The sequence below is a fragment of the Manduca sexta genome, chromosome 16 (assembly GCF_014839805.1).
Source record: "Manduca sexta isolate Smith_Timp_Sample1 chromosome 16, JHU_Msex_v1.0, whole genome shotgun sequence".
NCBI classification, from domain to species: domain Eukaryota; kingdom Metazoa; phylum Arthropoda; class Insecta; order Lepidoptera; family Sphingidae; genus Manduca; species Manduca sexta.
In genome coordinates this window covers 7700106-7724436 of record NC_051130.1, presented here as the reverse complement: position 1 = coordinate 7724436, position 24331 = coordinate 7700106, and the positions used below count along the sequence as shown (strand labels likewise).

Genomic DNA, 24331 nt, shown 5'->3' with positions numbered 1-24331 from the left:
ACCCCCAAGCCACCGGCGTTTCCGGAGTCGAAGAGAGGAATCTCTTCACAATGCGAGCTGTGTTCAGCAATACTGCCTTCTACACCTGGCAGTAATTTTCATTTAAATTTTCCTAATTTTATTATTATGATTGTATATTATTTGAGCTACTTATAATGTAACAAATACTGAATATCCTAATTATAAATATATATATATATATATATATATATATATATATATATATATATATATATATATATATATATATATATATATATATATAGAGTTAATCTAGGATGTTATATTTAAGTGCTAAATTTCACTCAACCATTTAGCAAACAAATAATCAAAACACAAACTTTTGTAAGATGTTATAATGTTGGTAAAATGAAAGCTTAGACGATAAACACTCAAGAGTTCTGATCTGATATCGACTTCAAGTATTACATTGACACCAGTCCGAAATTACGTTTTTGCAGAAATACAATTGCCCAAGATTACAAGTTTGGCAAACCTTCAAACACTTTAGAAGTTATTTATTTAATTAATAAGGTAATACTACTCGCATACATAACTTTAAGTCTACACTATGTACCAAATAAATAATTTGTTGATATGCATGTCACTTAGGCATACTCAATATTCACAAAATGATGTCATTAAGGTAGATTAGCCCAAAAAGCTATCTGAAAATTTAGCTCTAATTAGTTATATCACGTTTCCACTCGATATATATTGATGTAAACTCAAACATTACGGGATATCGTATAACAGATTAAGGGAATTAATTGCGAAACATAATCGTTTTCTGATGGACAAAACATAAAACGTATGCGAATTGGCTATTTTTACATGATTTGTTTACGTTATCAAGCTTAATAACGCAATTACTGGTTTATTTTGCGTGCGGTCTTGGTAATCCATGCTGTTTATTAGGTACGAGGAATTTGTATGAAGTGTAATCGATATCGGACGCTATGAAATCTTTTTGATGAGTTTTGATGAGAAACAAACTTAGTTCGCTTCCTAGAATATTATTGAAGTAGTTTTATGTTCTTGGATATTTCTTTTCTACAGTATTTACTGTCTACGCCTTTAGGCATACACACATAGGTATGTAAAGGCTACCTACATACATACTATTATATACCTGCATTAAATTTAATATTGCATAGTTTTATATTAAGATACTATATGCATAGCTGCTAAAACAAATTGTTCAATGTTTGTCTCAATTGCAATTTCTACAAAGACATAATTTGTTTCTTGCAAAATATGTACCTTCCTATTTCAATTTGCGAAATGCGACGCATGCAGTTTATTTCAAAGTGCGCAGATAAATGTTTTCCATTATCCAGTGTTTTATAAACTTTGCGAAAGTGCATGAGTTGGCAAGTTTTATGTAAAAGGAAATTACAAAAATTTGTTTTTAAATACTGTGGCTAACACAATCTTACTTATAAACATGTTTTAGCGTTAAGAGGTGGATAAGAATTGCTTAAATAGCTGTCAAAAATATCACAGGTTTCCTAATTTCAACCTTATTAAGAGGCGAGATGGCGAGTTTTGACTTACAGTTGATCGAGTAAAATTGTGCTTTTACTTAGTATATAGGTTTGTGATTTTTTATAAGTAAGACTGTATATATTAGATTACTGGTTAAGAAGACATTTACCAACGTAATTAGTAATACCTTAGGACAAGGATACTGAAACTATACAGTTGAAAAAAGTTTTATACTTCCATCCAATTATGAGTTTAAATCTTGAAAAGGATGATTATACATGGTTTATTTTAAAAAGAAAATGCATCAGGTATAGATAAAATCAAAATGAAAACCTACGTGATTAAAAATAATTCTACTTTAAGCGGTATATTTAACTACACGGGAATAAAACTAAATTTTTAAATAAACTAGTTTCTAGAAGATTTTAACAAATTCCGAGGAAAATTTCAAAGTTCGAAGTCTGACCTATTTATCGAAAATGTACCTTATATTTTACCTATTTCGAGCAGTATGTGTTAAATCAGGATAAGTTAATATATTACTGTTTATGATGTCAGCTTATCTCATTCAAAACGTTTTAAACTTCTAATAACGCCGAAACTAGAAATTCATAGCATAGCCAATAAACTTTATTGTTCATTTTATTACAACGCAGTTAAAATAAATCCCGGGGGAGCCGGACCGTGTAAATTATATTTCAAATTAAAACTAATCGTAAAGGACATAGTGTCTAATTTTAGTTAATTAAGTAATTCAATCCATAGATTGATATTTGTATATTTGATGTAATTTTTCAATGTACTATTCAACAATTCTCCTAATTTTACTATGTCTTAAGTCCAAACCGTTTATTGCCATACAAAGGAAAAAGAAGATTTGAGCATTTATCAAACATTTTTTGTTGTGAATCTTAGCATTAGGATTTTCTTGGTTGTAGATATACTGATTAAACAGATAAACAGTTTCAAAAATCGAAAGTCAAAACTTCCTTCAAAATTTTCTCTGTTTAAAATATTAAAAGAAACATTTATTCTCGCAGTAGATGGACACATTATACAAGTGACATTTTCAAAATAAGTGTATAAATAGAAGAAAAAAATATATTTATAAATAAAAATACTGTAGGAATTTAATCAAAAAAATAATTATCTCAGTACATAATGTAAAATATTTTTTTATGAGCTTAGAGACTTGACACAAATAAAAATCCTATGTGGGATCTTATTCTCTATGCCATACGTTATATTTACAATGCGTAACAAGCTCGTAAAGCATCGCGTCACGTTCAATATAATGAAAATTGTCATACAGAATACTATTCCACACAAATTTCACGAAGATAACATGACACGGCCGCGTTACGCGTTTGCAGTGTCAAACAGAATAAGGCCCCTTATAGTTTAATAATTAAAATATCCCGGTTGCTAAGTAACGTTCTCTACTTACTTAATTCATTCATAATTTCTCTTACAAATAAGAATGAGCTCACTGTAGAACTCCAAGAGTCAAGATGCTTAAAACAATGTGACTTAGAAGCACTTCACCTACTTTCTGAACTAGCCTTAATAAAACTTATGCATTAACCCTAAGCAGGTTACCCTTCCTACCTTCATTTATTCCATTCTCATGCGTGATTTACCAACACTTTATCTATCATGTTCCTGAAAGGATTTGGCATGTTTTACGAGTATCTGACAATCCCCAACATCCCTCCTTCTTAAAGAATTCAAATACAAATACAAATGATTTCTTATGTTTACGCGAATGTTAGACATTCAAATTAAACTAATTTTGGGATTGTATCGCGGTTTTTTGGATTTTATTTTTCTCCCGACGTTTCAAAGACTTTGCAGCCGTCATGGTTACGGGGGGAGGGGGCCCATGAAGGCTGCAAAGTCTTTGAAACGTCGGGAGAAAAATAAAATACAAAAAACCGCGATACAATCCCAAAATTAGTTTAATTACAAATACAAATACTCGTAACGATTGTTAAATAGAGAGACAAAAACAAGATTAATGCATTTTCTTCATTGATTAGGTCCCGTACAAATAAATACTTAATCCATATTTGTTTCAGGTTTGTTTCTTCGGCAGCCTGGCCAACGCCCTGAACGTGGCAGTGCTCACTCGAAGGGACTTAGCCGCTGCGCCCATCAATCGTCTGCTCAAATGGCTAGCAGTCGCCGACGTGTTTGTCATGCTGGAATATGTACCGTTCGCTGTTTATAGATATCTGGTCAGTATTACTTAAGTTGTTTAGTAAGCGGCGATAGCCTAGTTGCGTGTGGAACGGACTGCCGAGACGAATGTTCGCAGATTCAAAACCCAAAGATACACATCCGCCTTTTCTAAAATTATGTGTGTATTCTTTGAGAATTATTGCTTGCTTTAACGGTGAAGGAAAACATCGCGAGGAATTTTGAGGGTGTGTAAAGTCTACCAATCCGCACTAGACCAGCGTGGTGGACTAAGGCCTAATCGCTCTCAGTATAAGAGGAAAACCCGTGCCCAGCAATGGCATAGTATATTATAATATAGGGCTGATATTATCATTATTTTATTATAGCAAGCGATAAATTAAAGGCATTATTATCTTTTTGTTCATCAGCTATCGTTTTAAAGTTCAAGTGAAATAATAGAGGGAAAATAATATATAAATTAAGACTACTTTAAAAAATAACGACCAATTTCCGCAACAATTGGATTTAGAAAACTAATGCGACACCCTAAGAATAACAAGGATTTTATTTTACATATCATAAATTCAAATGTAACGTATTTGATTATAATGTTATACCAAGTTATTAGCATTTCGCTACATATTAACATTTGCGTCCGTTAAAATGGAAATAAATAATACGTAACGGTTAAATAAATATTTATCAAATTTGAAATCAATAAACAAAATGACTCCGGATTATTGTAAATAAAACGGATTAGGTAAGTATGTTAACTCAAATGGTGAATTAATGTTACTTTTACATTTAACAACATTTAACTGGAGTAATTATTATTGATAAAAAATACATTACTTTTTAAAGACTACTAATATTAATATATAAAGCTGAAGAGTTTGTTTGAACACGCTACTCTCAGGAACTACTAAGCCGATTTTGATATTTTACTAATAGGAAGCTACATTACTCTTGAGTACTATAGGCATTTTATCCCGAGAGAATATAAAGTAGGACTTCTATCCCGGAAAAACTTTTTCAAACGCGCGGAATTGCAAGCAAAGTAATATAAATTGCCTAGAATCTAGACCAATTCTGTTTTAGGTTATACCAGGCATTCTGTGAGACTTGGTATCCAACATTTAACTCACCACGGCTTTAAAGCACTAATTTTGCTATTTACCAACCCGCATGAGCAACGTTAACTACAGCTTCATTTTCCGCTATTTTGTATTTTGTAACAAAAAAGTAGGTTCTCAATTACACGGGTATTTTAAAATATTTGCCACTGAACTCAGTAATTGTTTATTGAACGGAATTGATCACGAACAAACTGATAATATTTTCAATTGTCTTCATATCATCTCGGTTTCGACGCTTTCGCGAAAATGGTAACTAAAGCCAAAACGACTTTATTCCAATATATTCGTATATTCATAAGTTTATAGAATGTTAATAAGTTTGGAATAATTGGATATGTTTTTTGAATAACTTACTAGAACTTTGATGTTTACTCAAACGCCTATGATAACAAAATATTAAAGAAATTCTTTGTATTAAAAATATTTTATTACGTTTTAAAACTGTCTAAGTAAATAAAAAAAAAATACAAATGAATAAACAATCATTTATTTCATGTTTTCTTTAAGTCTATATTTTCAGAGACCTTATTTTATAAACTTTATTTGAATTACGAATTGTAGATTTTTTACCACAGGAATATTTATTACCACTATGAATTCAAATAAAATACATTATTCTGTAACATTAATACTATAGAAAACTCGTCTAGACCCAATCTTACATCATTTATGTCTTAAAAACGTAGCTTATTAAAGTAGACATTTCTTTGTTACATAAACCTCTGTTAGCATTTAATTAGTTTCAAGACTCCAAATAAATATGCGTACATTTGACCTAGCCAGGACAGTTTTTGACTGAGAGTAAGTCAAAGACGCCGGTTAAATTATTATTATTATTTTTTATTACTTTGAATGACGAGACGCGTTTGCCGTTCGACTGATGTTAACGACCGCCCATAAACAGTAGAAACACCATCCAACACCTTTAATTACAAAGTATTGTTTGGTATCCCACTGCACTCGGCATCCTAAGAAATGTTAAGTCTTATTATGTCAAGTAGTTACACTGGCTACAATATTCTTCAGACCGGAACACAACAATGACTACACCCTGCTGCTTGGCGGCAGTAATAGACATTACGGTGGTACCTACCCAGGCGGACTCTCACATATGAGAGACCTACCACAAATAAATTATACAATTAACGTTTGTAAAATAAATATTCTTTAAAATGACACACATTACATTTAATAAAAGTATCGTGGTGGACTTATTGTCGATGGTATTTTCTCTCTATCAAATTTTATGTGGTAAAGAAACTAAACAAGAATCTATTGGACAAAACATGAATATAAGTGATAATGATTATTAATATAATAAATCTACGTAATATAAAATACACAAGAGGAAAAAAAGGTTTTAATGGCATCGTATAAATTAAAACTGTGTTCTAATTTATGTATTCGGGAAAACGTTCTAAAGCTGTATGTATTGTAGCTAATTCAGTCACTTAATAAAGTAATTCTTAGTAGACTAGTGTACACCTATTATAATGACGTCGGCCCGTATTTCCCAAAAAAATGTAATAAATTAGATTTCCGCGAAGTCCGGTTTGTGTACCAAACAAATTTAATAAAATTAAACGTAAGACAGGCGACGTTATACTGGTTAATGTCGGCAGCCTCGCGCCAGCCCTGTGATGTAACCAAATCCTTATAAATTATCATAACACGGTTAAATAAATTACAATGTAATCATTTTTTTATTAATTTATAAAGGCATAATACAGAATTCAATCGAACACAAATAATACATACTCATTACATTACTAATTATAATCTAGATTGACTTCCTTAACTTCATTTAATCATTCAAGAATAAAACGTGTGGATGCTATTAATCGTTACTGAATAATTATAATTATAAACAGTACTTATTTTCTCGGCTACTATAATTAGATGGTAGGTCTCTAGTATCGGCTTCAGTTCGATAAAGGTGCTGAAGAAAGTGGACTATGCACCTCTCGTCTAAGGTGTAAATAAATTATTGAACCGTATATAAGTTTATAAAACACACACAACCATACTTATTAACTATAGCTAGTGTAACAATAGACGATCGTATCGCTAAGAGCGATCTCTTGCAGACAAGCATAGGATGGAATTACTTCTGCGGAGAAGTTGGAGTGTGGATATATTTATATATAATTAATAATAAAAGACATAAAAATGTACAATAATTATATAGTACTTATATATACATATAACTACATATATATACTATTATATAAAACTGTAGTGTTTTTTGGTTGTTTGAACTCGCAAATTTTACAAGAACTATTGTTTGGAAATTAAAAATTATTTTAGTGTGTGATAGCTCATTTATCGAGAAAGGCTATTATAGGCTATATAACATTATATTAGCATAAAAAATTCTAAAAAGAAATAATATGATTTAAAGAAGAAATAATTTATTCATGTTGCATTAAGATACAATATGGTGGTTTTTATGATTTTTTCCATGCCAGATTCTGCCAGGCCAGCGCGAGATGCCGTACAAGTGGGCGGCCTATCTCCTCTTCCACATGCACTTTGCGCAGATATTTCACACAGCATCCATCTGTCTCACCTTATCCCTTGCTGTTTGGAGATATGTTGCGATCAAGTAAGTATTCTTATGTGTAGTATACTTTTGCTTTTCATCACCATATTAAAAATTTACGCCGTTAGCATAAGGCATAAATTTGCACACATAGTTTATGCTAGATCACCATTATTGTTATACGTTGCAATACACCGTAAACACCCCATCAAATATATATTTTTTTAAGTACTGAGTAAAGGGCAAGCCTAAGCTTATAATATAATTTCCGACACAAATACAACATTAATTATTTTTTAATAGTAGGAGTACTTAAAGAAAATACGAGGATTTGGATAAGTTCTTTTTGAAGTATATTTTATAAAATATTGGAACTATGAAGTATCTAATTCGTTTTAGTTTGCGATGCACTCTACTGTTTCATTATCAACGGCACAGTATCCAGATCCATTAGCGGCAGAAACTATTATATTAAGTTGCTTCATAATATCAAGTTTATATAACTGGCCGCGAGCCAAGAGTAGTATTTAAAATGAGGTTTCTAACTTCAGATTATTTAGCTTCCGGTTAATTATAACGTCTTTCTTTGACTTCACAGTTACTAAGTTTCATATCATTTTTATTTAAGTTTAGATATTAAATAAGTTTGTAGGTAAGCGGTGTTTTGTTTTCTTTTTTGTTCTTGGTTGTTTATTAGTTATATTATTTCTAGGATGAATGGTTCGGCGGCATAGTTGTAATTGTACAAGGTACGAGTACGACTACCGCGCTGAGGTAGTGGGTTCAAATCCCGGGTCGGGCCAAAATAATTGTGCCTCGGAAAGCACGTAAAGCCGTTGGTCCTGCGCCTGATCTCTTTCCAGTCATGTCGGATTGCCGTCTCACCGGACTATGAGAGTGAAGGAACAGAAAGTGCCTCTGTGTATTGCGCACACACATGTGCACTATAATATCTCCTGCGTAAACTGGCTATTCTCCGTTAAGAGTTGAGGTTAGGAAAGAATCAATCAAATCATATTTCTAGGATTTTTTCTTGAGCATGAAACAAAAACAATATAAGATTACACCAGCATCAGAATGTACGGAAGTTTTAGCCACTAGCTTTAAAACTGATGACTAAAGCATTTGAAAATTCATTTACGGAAAGCCTTCAAACTATAAATGTTTCTAATTTTAACTGAAATTGTCACGTCCTATATAGACTGAACCGAGGTTTACCACGTTGAAATTGAATTGCACTTTATCATCAGATTTTCCGTACACTATTGGATCTGGAAATATCCTATCAGTTCCAATAGGTAAAGCAAAGCGACTTTATATAAATTGAATGCGCGATCGAATCTATATTTGATCAAACATTTGCATTAAGTTTCTACGGCGAATTCTCAAACGTACCATGGAAGTCGTTTAATTAAGTTTAGTATTACAAATGTGTGTCATCGCATATCATATTTGTGCTTATCTCTTTTCCTATGTTGTATAGTCTACCACAAAATCTAAACAAATTCAAAATTTCAAATCGTCTTTACACTTTAATGTCCTTATTAACAATCGCTTTTTCTTCAATAACGTACACCTCAAAGGATTAAATTTATTTTAAAAAAATGAATGTGAATAAAGTTTGGAATTTTTTGAGCTACTTTTGTAGCTGAGTGTACCGTGGAATCCGTTTAATTAAGTTTAGTCATTACGGATATGTTTCATCGCATGTTATAATTTTGCAAATTTATTGGCCAATGTACGTTTATAATAGGCATAACTAAATGACGATTTAATATCTGTTTAATTCAAATTCATATGCAAATAAAGTGTTAGATTAACATAAGCAGTAGCTAGAGGTTGTTTTACTTTAGGGGGTTGAAAAAATTGTGACACGGCTAAGGGTAATTTTTACTGATCAAGTGATACTAAAAATGAAAAATAGAATTTTATTGGTTGCATTTGTTTCTTATTGGGTTATCTATTATACGAGGTAAGTTTGACATTGCGTTAATAAATAAAGCCACATCGTCTATACCTTTGTTAACATCGTGCCAAAAACACTGAATACTTGACATGTTTGCCGGTAAACATGATAGCTACTTATGGAAATCCACTTATTTTAGTCTTTATTTTGTAGTCATTAGTATATATTCTAAACCTATGTTCATAAAATATATATATTTTTTTATGCATCTATCCACGTAATAATTGACGATCCGTTTAATTTTATGGTATGTTATATTCTGGAACAAGTGTAAAAACAACTTCAGTTAATATGTTATAAAAGCCTCTTTTCTAAAATGAACTCTTATAAACAAGCAAAAAAGAAGCATGTTATTACAAAGAACGCGTCAGGAACATGTTGAAACTTTTTAATTACAAAAAGAAAAAGTGAATGGAGTATTCGCATGAAAAATTAAATTTAAATTATATTACCCAATAGATCTGTTTGGAAAATTTCTTCAGCAGTGGACCTCATATAGCTGATAGTGATGTAAAGCTGATAATTGTGTTGATGATTGTAATAATAATGATGACGATATAAGGTTAATCTTAAAAGGCTTTAAACATCGATATATATATATATATATATGAACTACGTACTAGATTTGGCGTTTCGAACATTCACTGTGGTCAACTGAATTGAACTACAATCCATACAACTGCTTTAGTTTGGTGTGAATATTGACAGCTTGTGGTTTTGTACCAGAGAAATGTACGGAGTGGCGCTCATAATATAAGAACTCGAGAAGTGTAAACCTGGATGTCAATAAAAAATATAAGTGAAAAAAAAAATTGTTGTTCAAGTGAATAAATAGGTTATAACAATGACGTTTTGGTTGGCATTTTAGTTCAGATTTTGAACAAATAGTTTATATGGACGTTCGTGTCTGTAGAATATACGTCAATGGCTTTAACACTATTTTATATTTGCAGATATTCGGATAAAAATCACATATTGTGCACGGAAAGGCGATGCAGTACAGCCATATTGAGCAGCTTCATACTACCGCCCATACTATGTATCCCTACGTATATGGTAAGTTTAATAATTAGTCTATTTCTATACTTTGCCTTCTTTATCTAGTCGCTTCTAGTCGTAGTACAGTTTGAACTGGAACACAGGCAGATTCTGGATCGCGCCACTTACGTAGAGCAATATGGCGGATTTTAACACATTATTACGTCATCATCCAGGCGGATACACATTACCATAATATATCCCATCACCAGCAAGTAGCAGTGAAGTAATTAGCAAGTATTGGTGGTAGGTGTCTAATACGTGAGAGTCCGCCTGGGGAGATACCACCGGTATTTCTATTTCTGTTGCCAAGCAAGTGCGTAGTCACTGTAGTGTTCCAGTTTGAAAGACATTGTAGCCGGTGTAACTACTGGACATAATAAGACTTAACATCTCATGTATCAGGATGGTGAGCGCAGTGGAATACCAAACAATATTTTGCAATTTAAGGTGTTGGATGGTGTTTCTGCTGTTTATGGGCGGTCGTATCGCTAACTATAAGGCGAACGGCAAGCTCATCTCGTCATACAAAGCAATAAAAAAAAGGAATTTACCTGGCACTTTGAAACGCTTACGTTGAAATTTCAAACTCTTCAGCTTAATATATTAGCATAGGTATAACTATTTTTAGTCGCTTTACAAGCCGAAGTTTAAAAAGTGACCTAAAAAGGAATTTACATCTAAAAGAACCATAATTCCTTCTAGTTCGCCTTAACATTATACAAGAATTAAAGACCAAAGTTTAGTCAATTTAACATTGTTTACAGCAAACCCTCAAGGTTCAAACTTTTCCACTTGATTAAGAGTCAATCGTTCGAAATTTATCGCCTAAAAACAATATTTTCTATAGCCTTCATAATATAAATTCTGCCTCGTGAGCGAAAATCTGACATTTTGTTTTATAGTTCCTCCGTCAGTCGCAGGTTTATTGTTTTCATATTTCTCCAATTTTTCTTCTTAAATCCTAAGTTAGTTTAAAAATGAATATTTTATGAGGAGCGGTGCTTTGTCTTTTTTATTGGATGCCAAAATAAAATATAGCTGAATCATTATGTCCTGTACAAAATAGATATTTGTTCAATATAAATATTAAAATAGCTTATAGAAGCGAAGCATCTGTAATTTATTTTTCGGTTTTATTTTTAAACTAGCTTATGTCTGCGGCACCGCCCGTGTGTATATGTTTTTTCGAGATAAATATTTGTCTGGGATCTAAAATGACGTATAGAACCCAGAAGTAATGTAGCTTCCTAATTCCTACTAGCGAAAAATTCAAAATCGGTTTAATCATTCCTGGGATTAGCGCTTTCAAAGAAACAAAGTCTTCAGCTGTATATATTAGTATGGATGTTCAAACACCAATATCCTTTAATTAATGTTTGCCTATCGGTAAAATTCTCGGGTCCAATTTTAATTAGTCTTTTGAAGCACATATCTGCTCCATTTATTTGTATATTATCCTATTTAAACCATGTGGTTAGTTCGATTTTATTAATTCTCGTAGGGCTTACTAATTACCTCACATTTAGAAAATACTCAATTATAGGTCATATTCATATAATTCCATATGGTTGTAAATAACACAGAGGCGTATGAGGGCTCGCGAACATATCCCCACCTTCCCCCTCTGCCCATCCTAAAGGGGTTCCAAATCTTCCCCCCACAAGTTCCATCTCAACTCTCTTCTAGGCGTCTGCAGTCGCTAAGGCGGAAGATTCCCGTACCATTCTTAGGTTTCTCTCTATGTTGACTCCAGGAACTCCTACACACAAGAAATAATATTACAGAGTTACGTGAAGCAATCACTGCCGGCCTTAAACATTAAATTAATATTATAATCGTGTATGTAGAAAAAAAGATTCAAAAACGGCAATATCTATTTCTGACAGTCAAACTGCTGTGGTTATTTGAATCCATATCCAAGGTGTAAAACTCGCCACAGTGGCCGACGTAAGTGTATCGCGTTCTGGGATCAGGCTGCTTACATTTGTAAAACATGCCGGCATAATTGCGTCGACTGGCGACTGGTAATCATCACAGTCGACACTCTATCGGGACCCTACTCTATTTATCATTAAGTGGTTACTACTTGTGCCGTTCCCGTATGAAAAAATAATACAAAACACAACAGCAAAGCTTACGTTAGTTTTCTAAAACGCAAACTATTACCATTGGAGCTATCATATATATAAGTACATAAATATTTAAAAAAAGACTGTGAATATATCGTAAATGTGAATCTCAAATATCTGCAGTATATGTACATAAATAGCGTAGGATTTTAACTTTATTAAGGACATTACATAGTTGCGTAGTGTGGGTTCTCGCCGCCCCTAAACACCGGAGGAGAGCTGAAACAGGTCATTCCAAGAAATAAGTAACACGCGTGCCGCTCTTTACCAAAAAAGTAAAAAAATATGACTTTTTACATATTGTGCCGCCTAAAAGTACGGACAGCACACCCCCTCCCCCTAAACACCGCTAACATTACAAACACATTGATGATATGAGGCAGACAGCCACAAATTCGTGTGAATAAAGGTTTCCAAGCTGCCGTATAAATTAATTTCATTAAACCACTAAACGTTGCATAATAGAATTTCTCCGTCTTCCGTAATCGCAATAATACAACTACATATTTCTACAATTAAAACTTGTAGACAACGTAATTGTTCTGAATGTGTACTTAACAAAATAGACGTACAAAGCGTTTTATTTCCACCAGAAAGCAGAATATACCGTTGGGATTAAACATGCTTTGTAAATTGAATTGTAAATTAATTAAAATTGGTGCTATGCTATTATGAAAACAAATATACTTGTATGTATTAAAAACATAGCTTTCTGGTGATTTTTCACTTGATTGAGGCTTATTGCTCAAGAGTAAATTTTGCATTTTTTTTGCCGTAGTAGGCAAACGAGGTAGTCCCTCTCATGATAATTATCATTCGCCGCCTATGAACTAAAGCAATGCCAGAGGGATATACCAAGCCGTTGCCTACCGGAAGAATTCAAATAAATATCAATAAATAAAGAAATAAAATGCACTACTATCAATGTACGAGGTCCGGAATCTCATAATCACTATATCAGTGCAGAATATAGAACTTCTTCAAGTATAGGCCACTCAGTAGTGGCATCCCATACGTCATACGAGTGGGTGCTTATTTTGCTGGAATAAAAAAAGTCCCTTATTGCAATTATGTCGATCCCATACGTCCTACGAGTGGGTGCTTATTTTGCTGGAATAAAAAAAGTCCCTTATTGCAATTATGTCGATCCCATACGTCCTACGAGTGGGTGCTTATTTTGCTGGAATAAAAAAAGTCCCTTATTGCAATTATGCCGATCCCATACGTCCTACGAGCCGGTGCTTATTTTGCTGGAATAAAAAAAGTCCCATATTGCAACTATGCCGCAACCTAGTCCGCGGTCTGTACGACCAATTTACAAATCTGGCACTATACCAAATGGTACATCAACAATACGTTATCGACCTCTACGGGATGTTATTCGGTCACTCGGTAACCTCACTGACCGCACCAAACACAAAATCAATTCCGTTAGTTAACGTTCATTCTCTGTGAGGTATTTGTGTACCAACTCGTCCGAGCTGAGTTATTCTTGTTATACACAAATGGGCTACAGCTAGTGTCCATTGTACAGGTCTATTAATAAAGACACATGTTCGCAGCTCGTCCTCTTCGATCGAATATAGCTGATGAATGAATGCGTCATATTTATTTATTTAAATTTCTCCAAAAGTACACTTGTTTTTTATTTCTAATACAAAATTATATACCATTGCTTACCCTTTAAAGGGGAAAAGTATTTGCCCTCAGAGATACAAAAGCTTCAATAAGTGAAATAAATTTCAGGGTTAGAACAGTACGTCCAAAGATCATTAGAATGTGATCTTACAGTAAAGTTTGTAAAAGAAGTACCTTCATCTTTACTTACCTTACTTTTAACCCTTCATAATATTTATGTAAATTGCGCAACTTTGTAAACATTATGACGTATACGGAAGCCTTGAAGCAAACTTTGATCATGCAAGATGGCAACAAACTAATGATGTAAATAACCTGCAAACAGACTAAGCTTTGTTTAAGGTTTACAAGCTCGAATTCCCGGTAACCCATATAACAATGTACTATAATGTAGTATAATGTATCTATTATGAAAGTTAGCGCTCACCTTAGTTTACGCTTTAGAAACTTAAGGAGCACTCAGGTATTGTACTACTTTAATAGTAGTGTAATACGAATACACTACTATTAATAGTTTAATAGTAGTGTATTCGTATTTGTAATTTGTATTTCGTATCCATATTGGTAATACGCTATTATATTTATGCATAATGAACTTAATTACATATATGAATAAGACAGAAAATGAGTTAATAGAAACTATGATAGAATAGTTATTTTTTAATAATTTCGACATTGCCAGTACAATACATGAAATACTGCATTTTATGTATGTAGCTTTATATAAAGCAATTGATGCCGACTGTAGTATCGAATCTGTTGTCAATCATCCACGTCTTACGTAGGTGGTACCATCGCACTATAAAAGCTTTATATCAAAGAAATAATCTTTCTTTGTTCCTTTGCAGGTATTCGACATCCACACGGCTGTAGTACTGGAACCCACTGGCCCCATGATCCTCTACCACGTCGACTCCGACGAAGAAGGGAACTTGTACCAAATCAACTTCTGGGTTCACGCAGTACTCATAAAGCTACTTCCTTGCTGCATTCTAACAGTCATCAGTCTTTGGCTCATACGAGAGGTTTACAGTGCCAATCAACATCAGAAGAAAATCAGGGTTTACAACGCCTGTCCAACGAACAACAAAGCGGTGAAACGACAGTGCAAAGCCGATAGAAGAACAAATAGAACAACGAAGATGCTTGTAGCTGTTCTACTTCTCTTTCTAGTAACAGAGCTGCCGCAAGGAATTCTGGGACTGTTAAGTGGTTTGCTCGGCCGTTGCTTCTTCAAACGCTGCTATGATTTGTTTGGGGAGTTAATGGATGCTCTGGCGTTGTTGAATGGGGCTATAAACTTCGTGCTGTACTGCTCGATGTCCAGGCAGTTCCGCATGACTTTCGGGCAGATGATGTGGCGCGCGCAGCTGCACCGCTGGCCCCCACCGCAGCCGTCACACTCCGACGGACAACATACGTAAGTGATATACAAAATTTACTAGACAGTGGTGTAAACATTATCTATTTCCAGACGGTTAGCGGCCAAGAATGCGCAAAAATGTACGTAAGAATTAATTGACTGTTCATTTGCTGCGAGTTATTCTGGTACCGATAATTTGGAATGGAATATCCAAGCGTAGACAGACAATACAGGTTGTAATTCTTCCTTAATGACCTAAGATCGAATATTTCATTAGCGTCAAAAATAAATAATTGTGTTAACTTGAAAACAGGTCCAGTCGATTTGAATAAGAAACACAAATTAAATTAGTCTTTGATCATGCTAAAGATGTCCGCCACGCTTACATAACACACAATAATTACTAGACTAGATTGAAACTATCACGAAACTATCCATTTAATAATACTACATCAAGCCATCTCCTTAAATAAAATCACATAAACGTGTAATAGACTCACAAGTATCAAGCAAACATGATAGACGATAGGGTATAAATTTAGAACTTGTTTCTTTTAAAATCGGAACTAGCTCGGATCCTTACACGTGGATAAATTGAACTGCCCACCTTCTTTGAAAACAAAGAGATTATGTTACTGGCCCACGTTCACCTATTATCTATATGGGTCAATATATAAGATAAATTTTCATTCACCTCTCTTTACTCATATGCGAAATATCAATTTTGCCGTTGTAAATACTTCATTGAACTTGATGGTGATTGTGTTTTCAAATATTTTATTTTAGACAGTAAATATTTCATCTCTCATACTACAAATGTTAATTACTTCCTACAAGTATGTTCAACGTGTAGACGCGTTTTAACATAAACCAACAAGTAAGGAACGGTGCGGAGTTGCGGAGCAAAGCAAAAGCAAAAGTTCAACAAGCTTTGTGCAATTAATGGTTACATTTAAATTTCTTTAGCATGTCTGTTACGTGGAAATTGTTCCCAACCTGTTTAGATAAAACTTTACATTAGTTTTAGATAAAGGTTACACGGTAAATTGTCTTTACAGTGTAAAGTTTTGTTTATTATATGTGATATGATTTATTTTTGATTAAATAAAATACGTGTATACAATATGTCGGCGATAGCCTGGGTGGTAGAACGGACTGCTGAGACGAATGCCCTGTGGTTCAATACCCAAGGGAACGCACCTCTGGCTTTTCTAAAAAGTTATCAGTGTATTATTTGTAAAATATAGCTTGCTTTAACGGAGAAATAAAACAACGTGAGGAAACCTGCATACCTGAAAACTATATCATTTGTAAGGGTATGTGAAGTTTGCTAATGGTATAAGCCAGCGTAGTGGACTAAGGGCTAATTCCTCTCAAAAGTAGAGGAGGCTCATACTCGGCAGTGGGACAGTATATAATACAAGACTGATATTATTATTAAAAAATATGTACTTTTAGCTGTTCCGCGACGACTAAACGAGAAAAGCTTGGCTCTTGTATAACAATATTTATTTACAAATTAAATAATTGCATCATCTGGAAATACATAACAAGTCACACCTACGTAAAAGGTAATCAAAGGTGAAAAGTATACATTCGTATTTTGATTTCTCTAAATATTATGTCTAGACTGTACCATAACATTCAGACTCTATTTTTAGCCAACGCAATATAGAAGGCTTCAGACCATTCAATTGTTAGAGTACATTCGCTGTTGGTTTTCGAGTTATCACATGTAGTCCTTTACGGTGGTTTGGACATTTGGAGAGAATGGATGATATGAGACTGAGAAAGAGAGTTTATAAGGCGAATGTGGATGGAAGAGCTGCTAGGGATCGACCGCACCAAGCCTTACGCTTAATACTAAATTATGTTTACGGGAATGTTAGAATTCCAAATAGAAGTAGTTCTCGAATGTTATCGCGACTTTTAGCATTTCATTTTTCTCCTAGCGTTTCAAAGTTGTGGCAATGTTAATTTTTTTTTTTTTATAGAGACACGTCAAATTAACCCCATGCACCTGATGGTAAGTGAATGAGGGTACAATAGAATGTCGGCTGAAGGGAGATGATTACCCCTCGACAGTCAACATAATTATGCCGGCCGGTTAGATCCGGATATACACAGGATGATACCAGAACGCGATATACTTACATGGGTCTCTATGGCAGTTTTTAATACCTTGTGTACAGTAATTGCTATCCGGGCGGATACAAAATATATCAAACCACCAGCCATGTACCAAATAGTCACGACGAGAACTCAGCATGAAGGTTAAAAACCTCAACAAATTTCGAAAACTACTTCATTTCTATATTTTTTTGTCTGTCGCGTTAAATAAAAAATACCTAAATATAAAGAAATATATTCCCAGCAGCCGGGACGTTAACACACGTCTGTATACGTAAGGCTATATCTTTCTCGAATATCAAAAACAACCTTTGATGTAGGTAAATTGAAATCCTCAGTACGAGTAAATATCAAACGCAATATGCATCGAGAGCAAATAAAGCTGAGGTTACATAGTTCGTGCTCTTTATGCGACGTACAGAGGCGTCTGTATTTTCCAAGAGTATACGATGCGAATATAATGAAGCCTTGTGTAGGCGTTTAAATGTTTGTTACCTATACACCGGTGGCGAAAGGTGAAATTTTCCGAATGGGAACCCGTCACAACATATAGGTACTTATATGCATAAACTAGCGACCCGCCCCGGCTTCGCATGGGTGCAATGCTGATACTAAATACACTACAGAAAAACTGTGAACGTTGTATATAAAAAAATAGCGGCCCGCTCTGGCTTCGCACGGGTATAACATAACAAAATAACATATATTTCTCCACTATTTAATGGATGTTATTATATATATAAACCTTCCTCTTGAATCACTCTATCTATTATTAAAAACCGCATCAAAATCCGTTGCGTAGTTTTAAAGATTTAAGCAAAAAGCATACAAAGGGACATAGGGACAGAGAAAGCGACTTTGTTTTATACTATGTAGTGATGCGTGCTGCAAATCGTTCTAATGATAATGAAATTCTAAATAAAGGGACGTCGGCAGAAATCGGGTTATATGGACCATTTGCCACTAGCATACTTATAACTTTTAATAGATTTGGATAAAATTGGCAAACAAATAGCTTTATAGTCTACTGGGTTTAGCCTGCGACTCCGCCCGCGTGAATTTTTTTTCCGGGATAAATATTTTCCCGAGATAAAAAGGAGCCTATGGCACTCAGGAGTAATGTAGCTTCCTATTAGTGAAAAAAAAATCTAAATCGGTTTAGTACTTCCTGGAATACACAAACAAACTCTTCAGATTTATGTATATATTTGTTATACAAAAGTACGAAATAGCTCTTTTATTTCGTAAAAAGATCTTCACGCGGACCGCGGATTAAGCTAAAGCAAGTAACTTAAGTTACTACGTCAAATACATTACGGGTCGTTTCACAATGGCAAATTGGCCTTGTCTATCATGGATCGAGACATGGGTATTTCTCAAGAAACGAACAGGGATTATGTGAACAGAGTGTTTGGATTTCTTAAAATCAAGTCAGATGGAACAGCAAACTGTCATTTCAAATAAGTTGTGTATAAGACGGTAGTACTTTCCTAAGCGCCATCTAGACTGTCTATGCTGTAGATAATATCCCAGCACCGTGGCTTTAGCTTAAAAAAAATATATTTACTTTATGAAGGGTTGATATACTGCACACTGGTGTAATGCACTTGTATGTGTCCCTACACTTAATAAAAAGTTTACTAATATGAATTTGAATAGTACTAATGACTAAATGAAATAATTACTTAATAATACAATTGTCTGTTTCATGATTCAAATAGGCGCGTATAATAAAATTACATTAGAATAATCTAGAATATTACTATGTGTCTCGAAGTTGAAAAGTTTTATACGAATTAATAATTCATATTTAATTTCGCAATATTTGTTGTTACACGGTCGGTGAACCTCGCTTGTATATTCATAGCTTCAGTTACACGGAGCAAAGATTTTATGATTTAACGGATGGACGGGTCCCAAAAGAATAATATCTTACTTACAAATTTTATGAATGAAAAACCCTGCGAAGATGGTGGCGATGTTTGTTGAAATTAAACGCCAAAACCACTGAACGGATTTAGACAAACTTTGACACACTGATATACCTTGTCCTGGGTTAATAGATCGTCTACTTTTCATCCCGGAAAGTGCTGTGGAACTTTTCTTTCGCGAAATGTCCCCGATGCGAAAACACTGAATAACTATCACAACCGTATGTTTGATTCTTTCCTAGCAGAATTTCGGCCATGGCGGCCAATCTCAACGGAGATCAGCCAAGTAGGTACGCAAGACTTATAATAGTACACTAATGTGTGCGCAATACACAGGTGCACTCTCTATTCCTTCACTCTCATAGTCCAGTGAGACGGCAATCTGACATGACCGGAGAGAAATTAGGTGCAGGAAAAACGGTTTAACGTTCTTAAACAACAATAATCAGTAATGCGGTTCTAATTAAACGCCTTATCGGTCTCCTAGCAGCATACCAGTTCTGTGAACCATCATCTGATCCTAAGCTCATAATCGCATCCCACTTATTACATTGTATTATATCTTCGGCTAGTAAACAGCTAAAGATTTCATCGAACTTTTATAATAAAGAATATTCATACGAAATACAAAGAAAATAAAATATAAAATTCACAAAGATGAATTCCTGGAGTTTGAAATTTAACCGCCTACGTAACATGAGATGTTTTTAAGACTAGAAGAAAACATTTTATATGGGTATAATATAATAAATAGTTCGGGTCAATGATCTTCGGATGGAAATGCGAGGAAGGTTCGAGATAATTACGTGCCTAGCTGAGTAAAGCCATTGATAATTCAAAAGGCTTGATGCTTGATTTCCCTAATGAGTGATTTACTATACTATTTTTTGAACTCGGCTACTCAATCAAATATTTTATACTTACCCTCATTATAATGAAGAGAATAAATAATAAAGAGGGAAACTCGAAAATTTAATTCAAAAATCAATAATTCACATCATTTATTATGTGTTAGAGTTAATAAACTAATTATCCATTCAAATCCAGAAATAAATTGTGATTTGTATTTATAAGTTATACCATCAATTGTTTATGCATATATTTTTTATTTCCAGAGCCAAGTCATCGCTACCTTGAGGAAGACACGTACAAGAGAAACACGCAACTGTTTTGCAACATTTCCTGTAAATAACCATCTTACGGATAAGAGTAATGATAATGGATCTCTACACGTTTTTTAAGAATTGTGCGAAAAGTGACGTAGCGATTTCGCTCTTAGCAAGTCGCCGTTTTATTAGCATTTCATGTTTGTTAACTCCCAACGGAAGATGGAAGGCTTTTAATGGAATATATTTTATGGCAAAATAATGTCGTGGTGGTATATTTTAGCTTGAATTTGCATTTCGTAAATGATATTGTGTTTTGTTGAAGCAATGTTAAATAATGTTACATTAATCTTACATTAACACGATAGTCGATACAGGTAATTAAATTATTATATATGAAACTATAATGATATATAAACTGAATTTGTAACTACGAAAGGATAGGCAGAGTTGCAATTTATGCATCAATGTTTCTGATTACCTGACTACTGATTCATCATTACATAGAACAAGTTCCCCGTCGCGTTTGTCTGTACCCAATAAACTCAGAACTACTATTACGTTTTTGATACAAAATATGCACATATTTATTCCTTTTGTAGATAATGTGTTAAAGCCTATCTATTTTTGAACGATTCACCATAATAAATGTTTGTTTAAAGTAAAAATGTTACATTTGTGTATTTAGGCCTAACATAATGTAGTAGCATAAAGTGTTAGCAAAAATTTAATTATAATGAATACGCACATGTTTTAAAATATCACTTTTTTATTTGCTAATGCTACTTGTTGTATTAAAATATTAAGATAGTGTCCATTAAAATTTATAAGGTCACGTTGTCAAATAAATAATTAATATGAAATCTTATTTACGAATATGTAATTCTACTAATTGGAAAATAAATTCATCTTTTAAATTATGATGCTCTGCGCACGTATATGCAAATTATATCATACCCAACCTAGCTTCTAGCTTGTGTATGATTTTAATACAATTTTATATTACCCAATTAATTTTCGTAACTTCATTGAGGTCAATTGAATTGTTTAGACTAAATAAGTACGTACCTATTTTAATTATTATATTCATAAGGCTACAGATATAGTGAAATGTAGAATGGAAAATCGTATCTATTAGTGCAAACCTATGCACGAATTACGGAATTCCGAAGGATTCTGACGTAGCCAGCTACCACTATACCTAAAACCACAATGTACTACAATATCGACTTAATCAAGATTTCTAACATAAGACGATGATGAAGACGAAGCAATCATAATTATCGAATGAAAAATTTCGCAAGTATTTCGCAATGGACTATAATATGAGGCCACCTAACCATTCACGCTTTTTATCCCCAATAGGGTAGGCACAGGTGTAACTTGTGTAACACTTTTAGCCATGTGTTCTGTCCCATGATGCGATAGCGGGTCAGCCTATCGTCATATCGTGCACAAGTTTTAGACTCTGGACTGATCGAGCAGAAAAACCCGATATAACTGCTTGTTCCAGGATTCGAACCCGAAACTTCAAAGCGGTCGTATTTACCACTAATATAACTGCGCCGCCGAGGCACGCTTTTATCGAAGCAGGCCGGCGTAATTTTAATAAATTATTCGGCACTATACTTGGACATTATACCTAACACAAAATCCTACTAGATTATTACATTATTATTATTTATACTTAATTTGCTTCAGTAAAGCAAGGCAACAACATATTGGACTGACCATGTCCTTTCATTACAATCTCACCCTATTCAATGTGCTGATTTTTAAATTACAACACAAACAAGTAAATAACGACAGTTGTGTGCGAATTTCTTCCACTCCTATCAGTCAAGTTATAATTGATTTGATCTATAACTTTTAATTAACAATTGAAACAACGGATATTTTCCGATATTTAACAAAATTAGCCAATAATAAGAATGCATGAGTCCGATAATTTTTTTTCATAACACTGATTTCAAATATATAATTTATCATGGCAAAATTAGCTTAAATCTAGCTTTACACCCGTCAATATATATTTTTTTCATATAAAAACATTATATATTATGTATGCCAAGTCTATGTGTACATTTAACGGTGCCATACTTGCATTTCGTAGTTTTATAATATATTTAAGACGTTGTAGTATTGTATTAGCTATGTTTCTCTTGTGCGATGAAATGTTAGTTGTTAAGTATATGCTAGTCATTTTGCTAAATGTTTTTTCGTTCGCCATCGAGTTATGCTCACGTATACAAAAGTTGATGTAAAGGTGTACATATCGTTTTATAAATAAAGTTTTTATTGTGTATAGTAGTTTTATTTTTAAATAGATTTAAATCCACGATAACAAAACAAGGTCAGGGGGCCCTATGCCGTCTGTAGGGGCCAATTCGTCTTTTTGCAATTAAGGGCGTTTTATTCGAAGGATAGCTTCGAAAGCCGTATAGGTAAGAGAGTTAAAAAATTCCCAATAACCCCAATTTCCCAAAATTCCCAAGATCCATGATTGCAAAAAGATGGATATACCCCCGTTGGTAGAATAGGACTCCTAATCTTAATAAATACATGTTTGCCACGTGCGATTATATTTAACTGTTGCCAAAAAAACAGTGTTGTGTGATACCCATATTTCAAATATCTTAAATTATATTCAACATAGCCAGAATTCAGAAAAATAACGAGGTCCACAAACCCCTGAAATATTTAAATTTTATATTCACAAATTACATTAAAAAAGGCTTACCTTTGAACCAAATTGATAAAGGCTTCAAATACAAAGAATGTAATATACAGGCGTTTTGAAAGAATTCATTAAAAATAAAACTGACCTACATCCAGTTTACCTTTGAAAACATTTTATACCAAAACATTAAACGTGAAAATATTAAAAGGCTGGTCAATTAAAAACTCATCATGTTTTGTTGTTTAGTCTGTAATCCAGCTGGGGATTGTCAGACTCTTCCTTTTTTATTTCCAAGCATTTTATTAACTCTATAAATTTGCGATAATTTTTTTTATTAGAAACGGTTTCTTTGAATATGATTTAATCAGCTTATTATAAGACGATTTATTTCACGTAGACGAAGTAATACGAAAGCTGTTTATTTGTACGTTTTGTAGAAGGAGTTTAATTCGTTCTTTAAAATACGAATAAATCTTGGGTTTCTATTTGTAACGTATTATCTTAGTACAGAAACAATAGAAAGATTTATTCTACGCATTTGTGGCAAAAATTATCGAAATTCTTCAACAATTTCCATTTGGGTACCTACCTATTGAAATAGGTGCCTAATTAATAGAATATATTTAAAACATTGTTATCGTAATATTAAGTTCCTAGAAAAAATTAAATAAAAAGAGAGAACTTGTCATCGTATTGAGCGAAAATTATTTAATTCCGATCAAATCTCGTGTTTTTTCTTTATTTATTTACTTCATGAGTATAGTAATGCCGTAACAAAATCTAATTTAACCGGTTAAAGAATGAAATATATTCATGGTCTAACGTCAAGAATAGCCAGATTTCATTGTAGAATACGATAGCCTAGTTGGGTGTGGAACGGACTGCCAAGACGAATGTCCGCAGGTTCAAATCCCAAGGGCACACACCTTTGACTTTTCTAAAAAATCATGTGTGTATTCTTTGTGAATTTATCGTTCGCTTTAACAGTGAAGGAAAACAT

At 33.5% G+C, this 24331-nt stretch overlaps 1 protein-coding gene across 1 annotated transcript in view; it reads left to right on the top strand.

The window, feature by feature from the left end:
- The window catches only part of LOC115447766 (sex peptide receptor), a 59174-nt gene extending 36220 nt beyond the window's left edge, over positions 1–22954 (top strand). Inside the window, exons 3-7 of the mRNA XM_030174985.2 lie at positions 3567–3725; positions 7274–7410; positions 10267–10369; positions 14970–15541; positions 20661–22954. Coding sequence (XP_030030845.1) covers positions 3567–3725; positions 7274–7410; positions 10267–10369; positions 14970–15541; positions 20661–20682 — 993 coding nt within the window. The 3' untranslated portion in view covers positions 20683–22954. The remainder of the gene's footprint in view (positions 1–3566; positions 3726–7273; positions 7411–10266; positions 10370–14969; positions 15542–20660) is intronic.
- Positions 22955–24331: the final 1377 nt, after the last annotated feature.